The 21,880-nt window shown below is 47.0% G+C and overlaps 1 protein-coding gene across 2 annotated transcripts in view; it reads left to right on the forward strand.

Moving 5' to 3' along the window:
- Positions 1–21,880, forward strand: part of C8H9orf3 (chromosome 8 C9orf3 homolog) — a 420,759-nt gene that overhangs the window by 246,614 nt on the left and 152,265 nt on the right. The window contains exons 6-7 of one of the 2 annotated variants that reach the window (XM_018052467.1): positions 10,374–10,563; positions 14,609–14,715. In XM_018052467.1, the coding sequence (XP_017907956.1) occupies positions 10,374–10,563; positions 14,609–14,715 (297 nt within the window). The remainder of the gene's footprint in view (positions 1–10,373; positions 10,564–14,608; positions 14,716–21,880) is intronic. The other variant, XM_018052468.1, reaches the window with a different exon arrangement.

Below are 21,880 nucleotides of genomic sequence, written 5' to 3' on the forward strand. Positions count from 1 at the left end.
TAGCCTTGATGTACTCCATTTCCTATTTGGAACAGTCTGTTGTTCCATGTCCAGTTCTAACTGTTGCTTCCTGACCTGCATAGAGGTTTCTCAAGAGGCAGGTCAGGTGGTCTGGTATTCCCATGTCTTTCAGAATCTTCCACAGTTTATTGTGATCTGCACAGTCAAAGGCTTTGTCATTATCATGCTTTTATTATTTTCTCTGAGCAGTTGGCCAAGGCGAACCATCTCCCCAGAAGCACGCCTTCCCCACTCCTTGTGCTTCAGTAGGAATCCCCTCTCCTCCAAGCTGTTATCCACGGTCAGCTTTCAGGCCTTGCCCTGTCTTCCATGAGCAGCCATGCGAAACATGGTGGGATCCAGGGGTTACGCCTCCACGTGCAATGAAACCATGCACTTCTCCTGAGATAACCACTGTAAACCAGAGATGACAAACTTGTAGCTCCTGGCCATAGGTTGGTTAGCTCGGGCACAGCGTTATTTTTTAGATTTTGTCTACTTCTTCCTGTTGTTTTCTACTTTCCTCCTGTAGTTACCTGTTTCCCTATATTATTATTATTATTACTCCCCTAATCTCGTTATCTAGTTCCAAACAGGAAAAGGAGTATGTCAAGGCTGTGCATTGTCACCCTGCTTATTTAACTTATATGCAGAGTATATCATGAGAAATGCTGGACTGGAAGAAGCACAAGCTGGAATCAAGAGTGCCGGGAGAAATATCAATAACTTTAGATATGCAGATGACGCCATCCTTATGGCAGAAAGTGAAGAAGAACTAAAGAGCCTTTTGATGAAAGTGAAAGTAGAGAGTGAAAACTTGGCTTAAAGCTCAACATTCAGAAAACTAAGATCATGGCATCTGGTCCCATCACTTCATGGCAAATACATAGGGAAACAGTGCAAACAGTGGCTGACTTTGTTTTTGGGGGCTCCAAAATCACTGCAGATGATGATCACAGCCATGAAATTAAAAGACGCTTGCTCCTTGGAAGGAAAGTTATCACTAACCTAGACAGCATATTAAAAAGCAGAGACCTTACTTTGCCAACAAAGGTCCATCTAGTCAAGGCTATGATTTTTCCAGTAGTCATATATGGATGTGAGAGTTGGACTATAAAGAAAGCTGAGCGCCAAAGAATTGATGCTTTTGAACTATGGTGTTGGTGAAGACTCTTGAGAATCCCTGGGACTGCAAGGAGATCCAACCAGTCCATCCTAAAGGAGATCAGTCCTGTGTGTTCATTGGAAGGACTGATGTTGAAGCTGAAACTCCAATACTTTGGCCACCTGATGCGAAGAGCTGACTCATTGGAAAAGACCCTGATGTTGGGAAAGATTGAAGGCAGGAGGAGAAGGGGACGACAGAAGTTGAGATGGTTAGATGGCATCACCAACTCAATGGACATGAGTTTGGGTAAACTCCAGGAGTTGGGGATGGACAGGGAGGCCCGGCGTGCTGCGGTTTGTGGGGTTGCAAAGAGTGGGACACGACTGGGCGACTGAACTGAACTGAACTGAGTCTGGTTATCTGCTTCCTTCATCTTGCTCTCCACTTCCCATCTTGTTGTCTACTCCCTGCCTTTTGTTATCTGCTTTCCTCATTTTATCTCTTTCCCACCTCTCCTCATCTACTTCCCCATCTCCTTATCCACTTCTCTCGATTGTTGTCTGCTTCCTTACTCTTGTTATCAGCTTCCCCCATCGCATCTACTTCCCCCGTCTCTCTCTCCACTCTCTCATCTCCTTGTCTACTTCCTCCGGGTCATTGTCTACTTTCCCACTGTTATTCTACTCCCTCCATTGCATTATCCACCTCCCTCTTTTTGTCATCTTGGCTCCTGCTGTCCTTTGAGTTTGTGACCTGCTTTAAACCGTCTCTTCTTGAAAAAAAGAACAATCAGAAGATTTTCAGGGCAATGACACTATTTTGTACGATATCATAATGGTGGATATATGTCATGATGTTCATCCAAAATTCACAGCATGTGCCACAACAAGAGGGGACCCTAATGTAAACTACGGACCCTGGGTGGTGACACATCAAGAGAGCTGTCATTTCTAATAATCAAAGCACCTTCTGATGGGGGATGTTGATAGTGGGGGAGGCTGTGTGTGAGTGTAGAGGCAGGGGCATATGGGGAATTTCTGTTACTTTCTGCTCAGTTTCTCTGTGAACCTAAAACTTCTCTTTAAAAAAATAACATCTATTTAGGAAAAAGAAGTCAGGCCTAAACAAAAGTGGGTGGGAGGTAGAGGCTGGGGAGGGGCAGTAGGCAGAATGGCATGTTGTCCTGCCTGGGATCCTAAAACGGTACCCTAAGGACTGACCTCCCCCCCCCCCCACTCCAGTACTCTTGCCTGGAAAATCCATAGATGGAGGAGCCTGGTAGGCTGCAGTCCATGGGGTCACGAAGAGTCGGACACGACTGAGCGACTTCACTTTCACTTTTCACTTTCATGCATTGGAGAAGGAAACGGGGAAGCCTGGTGGGCTGCTGTCTATGGGGTCGCACAGAGTCAGACATGACTGAAGCGACTTAGCGGCAGCAAGGACTGACCCATGCGCCTTCGCACTTGCTTGTCTAAGCATCTCCTTGCAGTGGCCCACAAGGACCTGGCAGAGAATGAGGTTAGGAAGAAGGGTGTTGCACTCAGGAATTCAACCCTTGTCGGGCAGGGGGAGGAGGTGGCGGGGGCAGGCAGCAGCTGTGTTAGTGATGCTCCCCTCTCTTTTCCCCTCGCCTTTCCTTCCCTACCTTCCTTCTCACGAGGAAGAGGCTGAAGCTCTGTGATCACAAGGTCTGGTAACCTCCGGTCAGTTCTCACTGTGATATGAATTTAAGGAACAGAGAGAGGTGCAGGGCATGGCTGGTGGCTCCCCTTGGGTGAACACAGAAAATAAGAGTTCCAGGGAGGGTAGTGATCATTGCACCACTAGGCTTGAGATGGCACAGAGGAAGGGTGATCTTGAAATCATAGGTCTAAACCCAGTGACCCTGGGCAGAGTAAGTCCGAGCAGGGCTTCGGGGTCAAGAATGTGTGAGCAGAAATACCAGTTCCTCGACTTACCAGGTGTGTGATCTTGAGCTAGTCACTTTATCTCTCTGTGCCTCACTTTCCTCATTTCTAAAGTGGGGATGATAATAAAATCTGTCTCTTGAGGTCATGAGCTAGATTAAGTGAGATGATGTATATAAAATACAGTGCCTAGCACACTGCACATACTCAAGCACTTGAGTCTTTAGAAGAAGGATGTTTCTGGTAGAAGTCTCTGGCCCTGGGGATTCCACTCAGTCACTCTCTGCTATAGTCATGTTAGCAGTTTGAGCCAAAATTCGTTTCGATAAGTGACTACATGTTTTACTGCCTCTTTGCTATTTAGCATTTTTAAAGGAAAACACATACTAATTTAACCTTTTCTCTCAAACCTAAATCCTTGTATTGGTCAGATGCAGCAAGTTTTCTTCCAGTTTTTAGATCTGGTTTCCACCTCCGGCTACTGAAAGGGCCACATCCCCATGTCTCATAAGGCTCCAGTCTAAGTCCACACTATGTGTCCACAGTCGAATGTCTGATGGAGCAGAAGGAAGCAGTCCCAGAGCCAGACGGGAGCAGGGGCCCTCCAGATCCATCTGGGCCATCTCTTTCCTTTGGAGCAACACATATGTCCCCTACCTTAGACTGCATCTGGGAGTGGGACTGAGGGATTTCATTGTAGAGATGAAGGGGCCGGAACTGAGCATTTGGTTTGTAAATGTACTGGCTGAGATGCTGGCACATAACCACATCACACCTGACAGAGGAAGAGGAAGCATGTTCTGAATTTGTTGTTCAGTCGCTAAGTTGCGTCTGACTCTTTGCGACCCATGGACTGAGGTATGCCAGGCTCCTATATCCTCCACTGCTTTGCAGAGTTTGTTCAGATTCATGTCCATTGAGTTGGTGATGCTGTCTACTCACCTTATCCTCTGCCACCCCCTTCTCCTTGGCCTTCAGTCTTTCCAGGTATCTTTTCCAATGAGTCAGCTCTCTGCACAGGTGGCTGAAGTATTGGACCTTCAGCTTCAGCAGCAGTGCTTCCAGTGAATATTCAAGGTTGATTTCCTTTAGGATTGAATAGTTTAATCTCCTAGCTGTCCAAGGGACTCTCAAGACTCTTCTCCAGGACCAAGGAACTCAGTTCAGTTCAGTTGCTCAGTTATGTCCGACTCATTGTGACCCCGTGGACAGCAACATGCCAGGCTTCCCTGTCTGTCACCAACTCCTGGAGCTTGCTCAAACTCATGTCCATTGAGTCAGTGATGCCATCCAACTGAATTATCCTCTGTTGTCCCCTTCTCCTCTTGCCTTCAATCTTTCCCAGCATCAGGATCTTTTCTAATGGGTCAGTTCTTTGCATCAGATGGCCAAAGTATTGGAGTTTCAGCTTCAGCACCAGTCCTTCCAATGAATATTCAGGACTGATTTCCTTTAGGATGGACTGGCTGGATCTCCTTGCAGTCCAAGGGACTGTCAAGAGTCTTCTCCAACACTACAGTTCAAAAGTGTCAATTCTTAGGTGCTCAGCTTTCTTTATAGTTCAACTCTCACATCCATATATGACCACTGGAAAAACCATAGCCTTAACTAGATGGACCTTTGTTGGCAAAGTAACGTCTCTGCTTTTTAACATGCTCTCTAGGGTGGTCATAGCATTTCTTCCAAGGAGCAAGCGTCTTTTAACTTCATGGCTACAGTCACCATCTGCAGTGATTTTGGAGCCTCCCAAAATAAAGTCTCTCACTGTTTCCCCATCTATTTGCCATGAAGTGATGGGTCTGGATGCCATGATCTTAGTTTTTTGAATTCTGAGTTTTAAGCCAACTTTTTCACTCTCCTCTTTCACTTTCATCAAGGGGCTTTTTAGTTCTTCTTTGCTCTCTGCCATAAGGGTGGTGTCATCTGCATATCTGAGGTTATTGCTGTTTCTCCTGGCAATCTTGATTCCAGCTTGTGCTTCATCCAGCCTGGCATTTCACATGATATACTCTGCATATAAATTAAATAAGCAGGGTGACAATATATAGCCTTGACATACTCCTTTCCCAATTTGGAATCAGTCTGTTGTTTCAGGTCTGGTTCTAACTGTTGCTTCTTGACCTGCATACAGATTTCTTAGGAGGCAGGTAAGCGATCTGGTATTTCCATCTCTTGAAGAATTTTCCACAGTTTGTTGTGATCCACACAGTCAAAGGCTTTGGCATAGTCAATAAAAAGAAGTAGATGTTTTTCTGGAACTCTCTTGCTTTTCTGATGATCCAAGGGATGTTGGCAATTTGATCTCTGGTTCCTCTGCCCTGTCTAACTCCAGCTTGAACATCTGGAAGTTCACGGTTCACGTACTGTTGAAGCCTGGCTTGGAGAATTTTGAGCATTTCTTTACTAGCGTGTGAGATGAGTGCAATTGTGTGGTAGTTTGAGCATTCTTTGGCATTGCCTTTCTTTGGGATTGGAATGAAAACTGACCTTTCCAGTCCTATGGTCACTGCTGAGTTTTCCAAATTTGCTGGCATATTGAGTGCAGCACTTTCATGGCATCATCTTTTAGGATTTGAAACAGCTCAACTGGAATTCCATCACTTCCACTGGCTTTGTTCGTAGTGACGCTTCTTAAGGCCCATTTGACTTCACATTCCAGGATGCCTGGCTGTAGGTGAGTGATCACACCGTCGTGTTACCTAGGTCATGAACATCTTTTTTGTACAGTTCTGTGTATTCTTGCCACTTCTTCTTAATGCTTCTGTTAGGTCCATACCATTTCTGTCTTCTATTGTGCCCATCTTTGCATGAAATGTTACCAAGGGATGGGTAACTCCTATCTGTCCTCCCTTTCACATTGCCCCAAGCTACTTACTCTGAGTCTGTATGCATGCTCTGCTGCTGCGGATGCTGCTAAGTCGCTTCCGTCGTGTCCGACTCTGTGCGACCCCATAGACGGCAGCCCACCAGGCTCCCCCATCCCTGGGATTCTCCAGGCAAGAACACTGGAGTGGGTTGCCATTTCCTTCTCCAATGCATGCAAGTGAAAAGTGAAAGTGAAGTTGCTCAGTTGTGTCCCACTCTTAGCGGCCACACGGACTGCAGCCCAGCAGGCTCCTCCATCCATGGGATTTTCCAGACAAGAGTACTGGAGTGGGGTGCCACTGCCTTCTCTAGTACGCATGCTCAATCGTGTCCAACTCTTTGTGACCCCATGGACTGTGGCCCACCAGGCTCCTCAGTCCATCAAGTTTTCCAGGCAAGAATACTCCGGGGGAATCTTCCGAACCCAGGGATCGAACCCACATCTTCTGTGTCTCCTGCATTGGCAGTCAGATTCTTTACCACTGAGCCACCTGGGAAGCATTCCGAATCTTTAACCTTTCAGTTATCCTGATTATATTTGCAACTAAGTCATGCAAGCAAAAGTTGTTTTCACATAATCATGAGGTCCTTTTAGAGCTATCCAGTTTAATTCTGGAAGTACTCAGGGTTCCCCTCTTTCTTGATTTTTCTTTCCTGTCTGGAATGGAATGTAGGGCTCCACATGTTGAGACTGTGAGAAACTTTGGTGAGTATGCAAGCTTGGTGAGTATGTGTCTGTTTCCTGGACGCACTTCCCAAGGACCTGTATAAAAAGTGAATCTGCTCCCCCTAAGGCGTGTTGGATCTGCTCCGGGATAATGGGTGCCCTGGGGTTCTTCTTGTCCCTAACCAGAAGCTATTTCCTGTCCTCTGGGTCGGCCTGCAGCCTGCTCTGACCCGCCGGGCCGCGGTGCTGGGCTGGAGCCCCCAGTGCTGCACGTCTCCCTGAGCCGCAAGGTGGGCCACGCCGGTCACGTCTCCCTGGACAAAGCAGAAATAAATCACACACCAGCCCCTGCTTAAGATCTGATGAAATTCTCCATTTCCTCTCCAAATTGAATTCCTCCCGAAGGATTGGAGCGGCTCCTGAGAGTAATGAAGGCACTCCTTCCTCCTCTGCTAGAAGCGTGTTTTAAATTAGCGGACACAGCCTTCTAATCTGCGTCGGGAGGGAGCTTTTAGGAACAGTCTTGAGAAACTGTTTTCAGACCAGAAATGATATTTTTAAACTTGGGGGGGGGGGCGGGGAGCAGCAGACAGACAATACCACGTGGCCTTTGTCGGGAGGCAGCCCCGCTGGTGGTCTCCCGGGAAGGAAGGAGCACACGCGTCCTGCTGGGGCCCTGCCCGGCCCCCTGCCCTGCCCCGCCCCCCTGCCCTGCCCCGCCCCCTGCTCTGCCCCGCTGGCCCCAAGATCACTTGCAGTGAGAATTTATGACGGAGAATACAAATAAGAGGGATTGTGCTTTTTGAGAGTTGAAAATATTCCTTTCCCACCCATTTCTTATTTGGGAAAAATGATCAACTCTGTGATTTTGAAAAAAATATTTAAAAGAACCATTTTTAGGATGAAGATGTCACTGAAGTGATTATCTTCCATCCTCTGTAATGATGATGAATCAACAATTTGGCATTTGTAGAGGCAGTTGACACAGGCCCTTTCAAGGGGAAAAAAAAAAAAGAAAACCCGTTTTCAAATGGAGCTTGTCAGAGTGAAGACTGATGCCCGGCTGACTGACTAGGACCAAGAATACAATTTTGACAACTTGGGAAAATGTGAGGAGCCCAGGGGTGAAACTTATAAATCAAGTGAAAGGTTTGAGTAGAAAATTCTAAACATTCATTCTGTTTTGAAGGAGGGTGTGAAAGAGATTGTCTGTTGGTAGAGGGATATTTAATATTACTCCTTGAAGTGAGTTTGAGCATTATACTGTTCTTCATTCATTGTTGAAAAAAAGCTGTTTAAAAATTCTAGTTACCATGAAAAATCCTGACATTTAAGTTCAAAAGGAGAGGAGTAAATTCTCCTTAACTTGAAAAAAAATTGTACTGGTCCTTTTATGTCAGGATTTTGTTAACAACCCTTGAGAAAGATTACCAAAACCTCACTCTGCGTTTTAATTTAGTTTAAGAAAGAAGCCATTTTCTTTATAGGGAGGTATGATCCCTAGGTAAAACCCAACCTTAGACAGAAAACTCCGCTGCAGGAGAATTTGGGATCTGGTTCTCAAACTGGAAAATTGCTTTTCAGGGAGAAGGTCATGTTTTTCACTGATAATAGGGTCACTTGTATCAAGTGAAATGCACATCCTTCCAATCTAGAAGGAAGTTTAAGCTTCGGTTTTCTCAGAAGACAGTAGGAAACACATTTCTCCCTGGCTAGGAAGAGAGTATTGAGGACAGGGAATGGGAATTTAGGCACTAGTCCAGCAATGTCTGGATCTGTCCTAAGCCCAACCAAGGCCAGGGTGGTATCTCCAAAATACCGGGTCTGGTGGAGACAACGAAGACTGTTGAAGGGGAAAAATTACAGGACAGGAAAATGAAATGCCACCCCCACACAGCTGCTTTGTGCATTCCTTCAGCCCTCTCAGACTTTGATATTTGCATAAAAGGGCCTGGATCAACTTCCACACTGGGACAAAGCAGCCAGCAGGTCGCCGTGGACGGCGCAGGCTTTTCCTCATGAACAGTCTGCAATTTCACAGTCATCAGCGTGTGTACCGCTCCTGGGCCGAGGGGTCAGCTCAGCCACACCACGTCTGTAACTCTGCGTGCACCGTCTGGATCTCTGGCCAGCAGACCTTTCCAACGCAGGCTTGTCTTTGAGCCTGTTTACAAAGCCTGAAGTTACTTCTGTTTTGTTTTAGCCAAAAGGGTGAAGTGCTGCCAGCAGTATGTCTGGAATGTTATTTACTTGGTACATTTCTGTGGCTTTTCTTTGTAGCGCTGCACATGCCAGAGCAAGGGGTCATTTACTTGAAAATGCCAGGTTTCGCAGTTTGTCTTCTCCATGGGCGACTTTGTCAGGAAGAGGAAGTTTAGCTCCTGTGCCTCTTGGTTCCCTCCCACCCTCCTCCCTTCTCTCACCCTTCTCTCTTTTCCTTCCTGCGTTGCTTCCTGCCTTCCTTTTTTTCCCTCTGAGTTAGTGCTCTGAAATACTGTTGGCGCCTGCTGCATTGCACCCTTGTATCCTAAAGGTCCCAGCTACACTTTTATTTCCCAGAGTTTCTGGTGGACTCTGCTGAGATCCTGGCAGATGCTTTCTCATTTGCGTGCCTGCCCTGTTATTATTTCACATGAAAGCTGTCTGTTTTGGCACACATGACTGCCGCGATTTCAGTTGAGCTCCCTGAGCTGAATGGGTGATGTTGTGCAAGGGAAATACAGGTGGGGTTTTCTCTACTGGTGGCCGTGGGGGCGGAGGACAAATCTGCAAGCAGTTCTGGCTTGTGCAGAGCCCACATGATGGCAAATGCGTGGCTTTTAAAGGAAGGAACCAGTGTGTGCAGTTTCTTAATTTGGAAGGTTTCACAACTGCTTGTGTTCAATTGATGGAGGAGAGGTTTGTTTTTTTTTTTTTTTTCCAAAGCAAATTCTTCATTCATAAGACTGTAAACAAGTCCTGGATAAATGAGAAATACCAAGGCACAGGAGGTACTTCCTTTACCTCTTCTCTCGTCAGCCTCCCTTGCTGCCATTTCATCAATGCAGCTCTAATCATGGTGTTTGGAGTTTTAAAGCAAAGTATGGGAAATGAGATTAGATATTAATAAATCTCCCTGGCTGGTGCCAGCCCTAGGGCCATTTGCACACCTGAGTGAGTTAACTTCCTTCTCTCTCTCTGCCTATCATTGTGTCATGTGAATTATAAGCATCTGTAGATAGGAAAAGATACCTTTGAAAATCTCAGCCTTACAGAGATCTTCAGCCTTTATCAGAGTCTCTTGAAACCTCACCCATTCATGGCACCTGTGAGTTTGTTACCTCTGTAACCAGCCCTGGCCTGAAATAGAAAATGTTTGGTTCCATTCTTCTCGGCTTTTCCTGTCCTTCTGCGTGACTTCTCACTTTGTCTGTAAGCTACTCAGATTTTTGGCTGAAGGGTCTTCTTTGATCAGTGTCTTGACAGCATGGACTTCACGTTCCCACACCTGCTCTTCTTTTACAGTCCAGATTTCAGGGTAAATGCTTCCATCGCCTTGTAATTTCTTCAGTGTAAACCTCAGTGCAGGTTACTTATTACAGGTAATAGCCTTTTGATGACGGAGACAACTGCTTGGCAGAAACGGCAGCCTGAGCCGCTGCCAGGAACGCAAACTGCCACTTTATTTATTTCTAAAAGCATCTAAGCTGCGAGCCTATCGGTCGTGATCTAGCATGCACATGATAATAACAGGCTGGCAGGGCTGAGAAAGCTGCCCCAGGGGGTGGCCGTGACGACAGGCCCTGACAAGACTCTTGTGTGTTTTCTCTCCCATTATCCCCAGCCCACACATCGTCTTCCTCTCTCAGAGCACCTTGACTGGAATGAGCCAGCTCTGTGGGACCCGTCTCTGCCATGAAATTGCTCACGCCTGGTTTGGCCTGGCGATTGGGGCTCGAGACTGGACGGAGGAGTGGCTGAGTGAAGGGTTCGCAACTCACTTGGAAGATGTATTCTGGGCCAAGGCACAGCAGGTAAGTTTCAAGTGCACTAAGCATTTCAGTACCCAGAGTCAAGTTCAACTGAGTCTTTCGCTCATTCAACAGAAAGGTATTGAGTGCTCATTATGCACCTAGGCCCTTGTTCTGTTTGCTTTGTAAATGAGAAGGGAGACCTTGCTCCCCATGGGGTTCACTGGGGTTCGCGATCTAGAGATGACAGGGAGACCAGGTAGGTAAACAACAGCATCTGCAACTTGCAGGGATGAGTACTGTCAAGAAAATGAAGCCAGATAGAGAGGGGTGGAGGAAGTGCTGTTTTAGAAGGTGCTCATCGGAGAAGGTCTCTGATGAGGAGACGTTTGAGCAAAGACTTGCAGGACAGGTGGTGCTGCGGCATACTCAAGCACTCCTTTGTGGTTGTGGTTGTGTTGACATCGACCGTGTTCTGCTTTGTTAAGTGATGAGATGAAAGTTTAAATCCAGAGTCATGATTTTAGATGTCTGCTGCAAGTAATGAGGAATGAAGCAGCCGGTGTTGCAGATTAGGGAACGGGGAGGACTGTGGTACACCGGCCGCTTCCCCTCAGTTCTGACCAATTGCTGTCATGTTGAAAGGAGGGCTTGATAGAGCCTGGACTTCTAGTGTTTTGAAAGAAACTATGACTCTGGATTTTTATGTGAAATTTATCAGTGTGAAAAATATGCAGACCAAATACACACCGAGGCCAGACCTGCTCAACACACTCCTGGTTTACAACCTCTGCTTAAGAGTTCGCCACCAGCAATAAGGAAGCTATGGCAGCTAACCTGCTTCCTGCTTGCCTCCTGCTTGTTTTCCAGTTCCTAATATCTGGTCACATCTTTTCCCCTACCATCTCTGCATACTGGACGATTTGAATTCCGAAATTCACAAGTTTGTACGCATCTGCATGATTTTGTTCAAGTTCCTTCTGCCTGTTGAAATCCTGTATATCTTTCACTAGCCAGCACAAGGTCACCTTCCTTTGATAGCCCAGGCTCTTTATCTCATTCACAGTTTGGTAATGCTCTTCTAGAAACTTTGAGTTTCCACTGTAGTTGTACTTACCTCTTTTTTCTCACTTGTTTCTTCTTCCTGCTATCCTCATGAGTAGGCGATAACCTCTTTCACAGTGGCACAGCGTCCTGCTCATCCTCCCACCCCGCTTTCCCACCTTGGCTACTGAGCTAGCAGTGTGTATAGCCGTGTCCCCCTCCACGCAGAATCCTGTGAAGAGAGGTCACATGGCAGATTCTTGAGCAGAAAGGCTGGGTCTGAAGTAGGACCCGGGTTGGAACCCCAGCTTTGCTGCTTGCCAGCTTTGTGAGTGTCGGGGGGTTAAGTCACCTCTCTGAGGCTCAGTTTCCTCATTTATAAAATGCTTAACCTTGCAGAGTGGAAGGGGTGGTGTGTGAATGAGCTTATTAGCACCGTGCCTGACACACAGAGTGTGTGCGAGAAATACCAGTTGTCCTTCTTGTTCTCGTCATCTTTGTTTTTGCCACCACCTTGCATGGAGTAGGCATTCAGCAAGGATTCTCTCACCATCTCTCCCCTGAGGTGCTTCCACCTGAGACAATCAGATTTGTGCTATTCTGGTCATCATGAGTGTATGTCAGGTGTCTGATGACCATCTCTCTGCCCTTTATGTCCTGAATCCCCAAAAAGCACTCCCCCTTTATCCTTCCTCTTGCCTCTACCTCCTGGAATCTCTCTGCTTGGGTCCTGCCTCTAGCTGTTCTGCCCTTCATCTGTCGGTTCTGATAGAGGCACAAAGCTAGCCTGGCTGCATCTCACAGCTATAAACCTTCCATGTGTCCATTCTCTGCTAGATTCATAGAGATAAAAGGCTAAGTCCACAACGCTGCTTTGAAAAAGATCAGAGTCTAATTTTGAAGATAAGGAAAGCATACAGTGGAAGGAAGAAGAAAATAAGTTAGCAAAGAGAAGTAAACACTAATTAGTGTGGGAGTTCAAAGGTGAAAGAGGCTGGATATAAGAAAATCCAGAAAACCTTCTTGGAGGAGATGACTTCTTATGAGCCTCAAAGGGAAAATAGGGGTTAAAGTTTCTCTGTCCCTCCTTTACCCTTAACCTGGAGTAGGGAGCAGTCCACCTCATCATCCTTTAAGGTACGTGCAGTAAGTCTTCAGTATATGAAACTGCAGATACCCTCTGAAGCGAAGTGTCCATTCTGGAATCAGCACAAAGTTTGGAAACATTTCCAGGGTTCACCCCTTGCTCTGATCCCTTCCTTGAAGGTTGAATAAAACTGAGCTGCTGGTGGTCCCTGCCAAGCCTCCTCAGCCAGAGAAAAGTGCTCCTCGGGGCAGGAAAGGGTGGGTGGCCTCAGGGGACTCTCCCGGTCAACAAGTTACTTCATCCCTGAACAAGGCATGAGGGTGCAATGTTACTTTTCTGCCCAGGAGACTGTACTTTGCAGTGCCACACATAATCAAGTACCGCAAAGGGGAGTGGGGGATCTCTGAACTAGGAGATAGAAACCTCCACTCCTCTCAGTGGGATTCCATAGAGAGAAGTGAATTGAATTAGTGGCAAGTTGAGTCATTTAACTTGTCATCAACTTGGAGAAAGTCTAGACTTCTTCACAGGTGTCTTAGTCAGCTCAGGATGCCATAACAAAGGACCACAGACCAAGAGACTTAAACAGGCTGGGAAGTTCAAGATCAAGGTGCTGACAGGCTTGGTTTCTGATGAGGCCTCTCTTCCCTGGCTTGATAAGGGCCATCTTCTCATTATGTTGTTACATGGCCCAGAGAGAGAGTTTCAGTGTCTCTTCCTCTTCTTACAAAGACACCAACCCTATTGGGTTAGGGCCTTATCCTTTTGAACTCGTTTAACCTTAATTACCTCCTTAGAGGCCCCTATCTCCAAACACAGTCACACCGGTGACTAGGTCTTCAACATAGGGTTTCCTGCTGGGGGAACACAATTCAGTCCATAACAACAGGACACACAAATTTTGCTGATCATGTTCACCACTGCTAGCTACTTGGCACTTCTGTCCCTCCCTGAATGGCAGCCTGCTCCCTGGCCAACCTTAACCTTCCCCATTTTTAAAACATTTCACACTCTTTCCAGGCCCCATGAGCTTTGTACATGCTTCCCCTCTTCCTGAAATTTCTCCTCTCCTAGCTGACTCCTGCTTTCCCTGAGGGCCAGTTCAAACCCCATACCCTCCCCAGGAAAACCTTCTGAACACCCTGGTTGTCCTGGGAGCTCTGGGGTCCTTCTTCAGCCCCTACCATCCATCACTGGACTCCAATGGTTAGTATTCTCATCTGTCTCCCTCGACTCCTCAAGGTCATAGTTGTGTCCATTATGTCCCCAGGGCCTAGCAGAGAATCAGTAAATATCTGTTAGTTTCCAGGAATGCCTGTAGACACTGACGGTTCCCTCCCCAGTGGATGTCCTGCCTCCCACCCCACCCACCCCCCACTGTGGCATTTAAAGCCGAGGGGCCTTGTGAGCACACGGGTGACAGAAGCCAGTTCTGCCCAGTAGGGCAGGGGTGATGGCCTTCCCGCCCGAGAGGGAGTCTAGGCATTGGGCTCTTCCTGGTTATATGCAAACAGAGTCATCTGGGTTCCATTAGCTCCCCTGTAAACAGCCCTTAACAAAACTGGGGGCTGGGAAAAAATAGGAGGTAAATGGAGGGGACCTTTCCCACCCTGTGCGAAAAGACAAGGCAAGAAAGGGCTGGATGGAATCAGAGTGGAAACCAGCCCCTAGGGAGGTCTGCTCTCTCCAGGGCAGGACTAGGGGGGCGGGGCGGGGGTGGTGGAGGGGAAGGCTGTCGGATCAGAGGGCACCTCCCAAACAGGCAGCGCGGCAGGGCGGCCTGGTTCTTAGTCTGAGGACCTAAAAGACCTCTTTGGCCCTCGGACTTTCCCTATGGGGCACGAGGCGCAGTGGGGGCTGTCTGTGCCATCCCCCCCGAAACAAAGCCCGCCGCTCCACTGGGCGGCTCTGACTCTGCAGAGGACGGCAGTGACTGTGTTTTGTGCATGTGTGTTTGTGCGTCTGTGCTCCAAGCAGCTGGCCCCCCACGAGGCCCGGGAGCAGCAGAAGCTGAGGGCTTGCCTGCGCTGGCATCGCCTCCAGGATGAGGTGCAGAACTCCCCGGAGGAAATGCAGGTGTTGAGGTAAAGCCCCCATGATCCTGTCACCTTCCCATCCTCCCTATCACGCTCCTGCTTCCCTTCAAGGCACATCCAGGCCATCTCTTAAATCTGCTGGGTTTCCTTTTTAAATTAAATTGGGCTAGATTACTCATCCTCCCAGGGATGTGACTGTTAACATTTTAAGTCTTTCAGGGCGTGGGTTTGGATTTGCCTTCTGACATTTTCCTGGTGTCTGTGTTCAGGAAAAAAAACTAGCACAGGGCCATTTCCAGGATCAAATTCTTCATTTGAAGTTCTAATAGTCACTTCAGATGGTGACCGTGGACTTGGAGAAGGTGAGGGTCTGTTAGCCTGGCAGACAGTAACCCTTTAAAGCCAAAAGGAGAAAAGAAAAAAAAAAAAAGCCTTTAGGAAAATATTGATTCCTAAGTGTTTAGTAGTAACAGATGTTTGTGTCAATGGGGCCTTTTGTTCCAGCTGGGTCCCCGGCAGGAGGCCACTCCCGTGCTGGTGGGAGGATTCTACTCTTGGCTCCCTGGTTTTATTTTCAGAGGTGTCTTGCAACACTTGTAAGATTACTTCTTGCCATTTCACCTTTTTTTTTTTGGTTTCTCTCCTCTCCTTTTCTTCACTTCTCTAAATAGTTGTTTATCTGAAACCTTGAGCCTAGGCCCCAGGAGCACTGTGGTTACTATGGGAACAGAAGCTTTCCTCCTGCCCCCCTGTTGACTGGAGCCAAGCCTTTGGAATCTGCAGTCAGACAGGTGGGAAGGCGGCCATCCAGGAATCGCCCCTTATTTTAGATGGCAGCCCCCAGGGCCAGTCTACCGCCTGGGTAGAAAGAAGCCTGCCTGGACCAGTTCTGTTGCCATTTGTTTTTAAATAAAAACCCCCCTTCTGCAGTGACTGCACACTAAGGCCGAGGTCTGAGGGAAATGCCGAGCCCAACCTGACCCCAGCTAGGCTAGCCAGTGCTTTTGTGCAGCAGCGCTGGGTGTGGCCACTCTTCCCAGGGAGATGTCTTCCCTCGCACACTAACCGCAGGCGTCAGCTGACTCATCCATTGTTTAGGAGCCAGGAGCCTGCCCTCCCCACCCAGTGCCACTATGAGCATCCTTTCCCTCAGCTGCCAGAAGGGCGACACCCATGGCCACCGTGGATAGGGCCAGCGCTCTCTCAGAACTTTCACTTAGCAGGGACCCTCTTGTGTGCACAGCTTAGATACAGGCAGTGAGAAGCTGATGCGAAGGGAACCCGGAGATTTATAGTAGGGGGGGTGGGGAGTGCCTCTTGGAGGAGCACCAAGGCCTGCAGGCAGGAAAGGGCCTGGCATGCTGGGGTTGGGGAAGAAAGAGCGGTGGTGGTGCAGTTGGAAGGTCGGGAGAGGCGGGTGGGAGCTGGATCATCTGGCCTTGTCCTGAGTTGCTCCAGGGCGTTAAGGACAGAGGATCTGATCTGTCTGGTGTTTTGACACTGCTTCCCTGGCCGCTGTGTGGCATGGATTGCAGGCAGCAGACAAAAAGCAAGGAGGAGGGTTAGAAGTTGCAGTAGTCCACACTACCCCTGGCGGCGGGGTAGACGCAAGAAGCAGGCCTGTTTAAGACATGCTTTGGCAGTGGAACTGGCAGATCTTTTGTCTATTGAATATGGAGAAAAGGAAAATGAAAGTGTCTAGAATGACTTCTAGGCTTTTGACTTGAGCAGCTGGGTAGACAGATGGTGATGCCATTTGGTGAGATGGTAAAGACTTTGGGAGGAGCAGGCTTTGGAGGGAAGAATAAAGATTTCGGTCTTGCGTATTGTTAACTGTGATGTGCCAAATAGACATTCAGTATGGAGACTGCAGTGGGGTTTACAAGTCAGGAGCTCAGTGGAGAGCCTGAAACATTCACCCTTATGGATACTTACAATTCTGAGCCTGTTGAAATCACCAGGTAGGAAAAAAAAAAGTGAGAGAAGAGGTTGGGAGGAAGATGAGGAGTCAGCAGAGAAACTGGGAAAATCAATGCAGAGAAAAACCCAGAGGCCAGGAGTCATGGAAGCCAGGAGGGAAAATGAGTCAAGAAGGTGAAGTGGGGTGTCAGATGTTGCTGAGCGGTGTCGTAAAAGGGCTGGAGAGAAGTGACCTTTGTTTGGATCACATGAAAGATGTTGGTGACCTTGACATGCATGCATTTATTCATGAGTGTGGAGAAGGGAGTCAGATTGGAGTGGGTAGAGAGTGAATGGGAGGTCAGGAAGCAGAGACACTGAGTCTGGACTTTGTGAGAGGAGTTGTGCTGGGAGGGGAGCAAGGTGAGGGCCTGGGAGGTTTGTTTTAAGGCGGCTGATGCAGGAACAGACTGGTGTGTGAGCTGTGTAATTTCACCAATCCCGCCAAGACTCAAGGCTCTCAAGACTCAGTTTCCCCACTTTCCAAGTCTCTAAGTCCCTTCGATGCTTCCAGTTCTGAATGACCACAGACCATCTGAGTGGGTAAGGATATTATAACTAAAGTTAGTTGATGAAATGTGTTCCCAGCATCTAAACAGCCAGATGTCCACTGGGAAGTCAGTACACACATGCAGAGAGCCTTGTCTCGGGGCTTCATGGAACTTCTGACGTCCAAGAGCTTTTCCTTTGTGTGTGGAGCTGGGAGAAGGAATCCACTATTTTTAGACCCTTGTGCTAGAAGGCTTATTATGGCATTTGTTTTTCTTAGTATTCAGAAATTGTGTTTGCCTAAATTTAGGCTAACCATGAAATGAGTGCATTTGAAAGAGTGTTGCACATCAGTATGGAAAATATTGTTATCAGATGCACTTACAATGAAGAGGAAATGTTTCTGAACCTGCCCTGAATTGTATAGTCTCAGTTTAGTTTACTCCCATCCCTTAGAATTCTCCCTTAAATGGGCACAGAGAACCTAGAATGACAGAAAGTGAAAAGGAAAAACCAGGATTGTAAAAATTTATTCTCAGATTTTTGTTTTAATACAAAAATAAGACCTTGGAAAAGAAGTCTCATAAAATGATCATCAAAGATGCTATCTTTCCCCCCCTCTCTTTTAAGATACCCCATAGTCTTGAAATAATGGACCAAGAACAGTTTAGAAGTCTTAGTTTCACATTGCCAGATGCAGCGGAAACTTCAGCTTATCTTTGCAACAACTTTCAACATGGTTGACCACTCTTTCTAAAAACACTTTCTTCTCTTGGCTTCTGTGTCGCAGTCTCCTTGATTACCTTCTGCTTCGCTGCTGGTCCTTCCTCACCTCTCCTGCTGGCTATTTCACATCTTCACTTAGGTGACTCGTGGTTTTGAAAGACTGGTTAAGGTGTCCAACATCATATAACTGATTAAGAGCAGGGTGGGGGTTGAAATAATCCTTTTTTTCCTACTCTTATCTTCCTGCCTCTGAAGAACTCGATATAGCATTTAGTTGCAGTAAAAAAAAAAAAAAAAAAAGAAAGAAAGAAAGAAAGAAAACTCCAGGCATCTTGAACTGTGGAAGGACATGAAAGGTTGTGTTGAAAAAAGAATTCTTAGACCAAAGCATCTTTGTGTTTTTACACGTAAGAGTATATCTGATTATTTCAGTCAATGTAAGGAAACAGTGAATTCAATATTGTGTTGATGATATTAAGGGAGTATTAACAAAGTGAGAAGAGAAAAATTAAAATTCTGTTTGTCTCTGACTTGCTAATTTCAGTAATTTATAAGACCTGTTCCATTTGTACCTTCCATATTCCCAGTGTTGAATTACAGCTCTCATCAAATGTGTCTTAAATCGACCTAGTGGTAAGTTTTATTTGGTTACAGCAGTTCCTTGTGTTTTCCTATCTCTCTCAGCCCTCGCTGGCTGGGGAGCCTGTAACGTGTCTGCAGGCTCCTAAGGCATAGTTTCAAAAGGCTAGGGTCACATTACTACTGGCTCCATGCCTTTTCTCATTTGTTAATTATTAAAATGCCTTTCCCATAGACGAGACCCCAGTGGCTGTCTCCAGACCCTCCCTCACCTCTCCACCACCCCGGGCAGAACCGTTCACCCTGCAAAGCCTGATCTTACTGCCGTTCCACTCTCCCCTGCCTGGCAGCCATTGCTTTACTCTCTCCTGTCCCTTTCCCCAACCCCCGGCCTAAGAGCCCTCCCTTGTCCAGTGTAGCAGCCGTGACTCTTGACAAGCAAGGTGCCTTCTGAAAGGCTCCCATGCCTCTGGTCTCCAGGGTATAGCTGCATCCGGCCTCTTCCAAGTGCTTTCAGTTAGCATTTCATGACTGGCCAGCGGGATGGGAGAGCTCCGGTGGCAGGGTCAGAAGAAATCTCTGTTGGTTTTTATTGTTTGTGATTTATTATCACTTCCCCCCTTTACTGGATTCATTGTTAAAAGTCAAACTCGTGCTGAGAAAACCTTAAAATATATCACGCTGAAGAGGTGCTGACAAGCCCAGAGCCTGACGTGGCTCTTTCTAACTACTGCCTCCACAGTTGATACGGTTCTAGAGAAATGTGAGCTCTTTTCATATCTTCCTCGTGAATCCCTCGCTGCTCCCCCCCATTACAAAGACATCCCATAATAAGAGGAAACCCTTCAAGTCTGTAACTCTATGGCCAAAATGGAATGTTCCTGCCATGAGTCCTTTGAATTTGCACAGTACCTAAGCACAGTTTTCCATATTTCCCTTAAAAACCTATGTGTGAACCTTCTCTAGTATGCATGAAGTCTTCACCTTTAAGGTTTTTTTCAAAATTCTTATTTCTAATCCTTCAAGAACACAGCAATCTTTTCCCACCCACGTGTGGGAACGTGTCCATCCACAGCCACACAAGCCTTTCTCATGGAAAAACTCCAGCCCAGAGTGTCAGTCTTCACCACTGCTCCTCCACCCTGAGCCTGAACACTCCCCAGAATTCTTCTTTCAGTGGCCCTGCAGGCACAAATAAATCCCTTCGCTCCTCCTTGGGCAGCTCCCTTCTGTGTTGCCTTTGGTATCTATTCCAGACCTTCCCCTCCCTCCTTTTCTTCTCTTGCTCCTGCCCCAAAGAGAAGACTGAAGCCACCAGCCTTTGATTCTGTAAGCACATCAGCATCCATGTCTATCCTGACCTCTCAGATGTCTGAGTGCTAACCTGACAGTCTCAGTATAGCTAAAGAGAAATGTCCAGTTCCAGAAACAGAACTAGAAATGAATATGCCTTGATGCATATCACAGAGCTACATATATGAGTGAGCTTTAGACCCCCCTGTCTATAAGAGAGACACGAAGGAAGATTAGCATACTGAGGGAGGAAGAAGATCCCATCACTTTGGACATGAACTGGGGTCATAAGTCTAGGGAAAATTGTTCCTAAGGGCCCTGTGCCCTTATGATCACCAGATCCTATAAACATAGTTTACCTTATTAGGCTTAACTCATCAGGCTCCTCTCCTCTTAATCTTACCGTATTAGGCTCCTCTGCTTTGTTTGGTACTGTTAATAACTCTTTCCTTCTGGAAATTTCTGTTTCATGGCTGCCGCTCTTCTGGTTCTCCTTGGTCCTGTCTGCCTTCCCCCTTCCATCTCCTTCACAGTCTTCATCGTCCTGTACTTAGAGTTGGCCTTCCCTAGGGGACCCCTCCTGACTGCTCATCCTCCTGGAGTGGTTTCATTTAAACACTTTCTCTTAGTGGGGATTCCTCTGAAAGCACATGAAATTCTTGTCCAAGAGATTTGTTAGGAAGAAGTCTCAGAAGGGGAAAATGGAAGGGAGAATGGACTGCCAAGCCAGGTGCCATGATATCAAGTCAGGTTATACAGGAGTGCCCTGGAAGCAGTGTGGGTCCGCTTCAGAATGGTCCGCATCAGGGGCAAGGAGTGCAGAGAGTGAATGTTCCAGAGCCTGTCATCATTGCTGAGAGAGAAATACATTCCAGGTGCTTCTGGTTCTTGTGTTCACAGGCAAAAGAGGCTCAGGCGACCTGAGGGTCACATCTGACAAAGAGTCAAGAGAACATGCCGAGAGCTTATGTGAACACAAATGATGGAAGGGTCCCATGGGATATGAGTGGGGCATTAGCACAGCTGGCCACACCTCTCGTCTGTGCTGCAGGCTCCCAAACCTCCAGCTCTCTCTTAAAGATCAGATGTGAATGCTGAACTGTCCATATGACACCATCTCTCCCTGGTGGCTCAGATGGTAAAGAATCTGCCTGCAATCCTGGAGACCCAGGTTCGATCCCTGGGTTGGGAAGATCCCCTAGCGAAGGGAATGGTTACCGACTCTAATATTCTTGCCTGGAGAATCCCCATGGACAGAGGAGCTTGGTAGGCTACAGTCCATGGGATCACAAAGAGTTGGGCACAACTGAGCAGCTAACATCTTCATTTTTCTTCTTTCTTTCTCCCTGTAGCCCACCAGGCTCCTCTGTCCATAGCAGTTCTCCAGGCAAGAATACTAAATGCTGGGAGCTTGATAAATGCTGAAGAAGTGAATGTTGTAGACAACATGATCTCTGTCTGAGTTTCTTTGTATATTATACAGAGAGTTGAAATATTGTTCACAACAGAGTAGATAGACAAATTCTAGGCTGCATCCTCAGAATTCAAAGAGCTACGAGTTTAATATTTGTAAGCTTAGTTAGAACGGGCCATTCAGAAGATGAGGGGCTTGAGCTTGGAGGGTAAGAGAGAATTGCATTGACGCTGGTAAAACAGTGAGGGGAAAGGAGCTCAATGAGCAAAGCCTGGCAGGCACAGACAGTGAATTGGCTGTGGACATAGCCATTAAGTGAGAAATGGGTTTCCTGACTAGGAGAACCATTAAGAACCTCTGAGACTGAAGGTGGACCAGGCTGAGTAATGGAGTTCCTTTGATGCCAAATTCAAGAGTTTGCATGTGACTGTCTAGGCAGTGGGAAACTTTTTTCAGTTCCAAGAATGACATAGTGAAAATGGCATTCTGGGAAGATTACCCAGCCTTTGGGATAACGTACAATCAGAGAGAGAGTGTAGAGAGGCCAGATAGAATTAGATGGCTGTTTCAGAAACCCAGACCTGAGATTTGAAGAGCTTGGGACCCTCTTCTTAAACGGTCTAAGGCTTTGAATGAATCGCTCATTTGGGGTTTTTCAAAACTGATTGAAATGTCCATACAGCTTCAAGACGGCTTCTAATAAAAGGATGTAAAGCTGTCTCTGATCCTAGATAAGGACCGACCCGATAAAGG

Source organism: Capra hircus, chromosome 8 (genome assembly GCF_001704415.2).
Source record: "Capra hircus breed San Clemente chromosome 8, ASM170441v1, whole genome shotgun sequence".
NCBI classification, from domain to species: Eukaryota; Metazoa; Chordata; class Mammalia; order Artiodactyla; family Bovidae; genus Capra; species Capra hircus.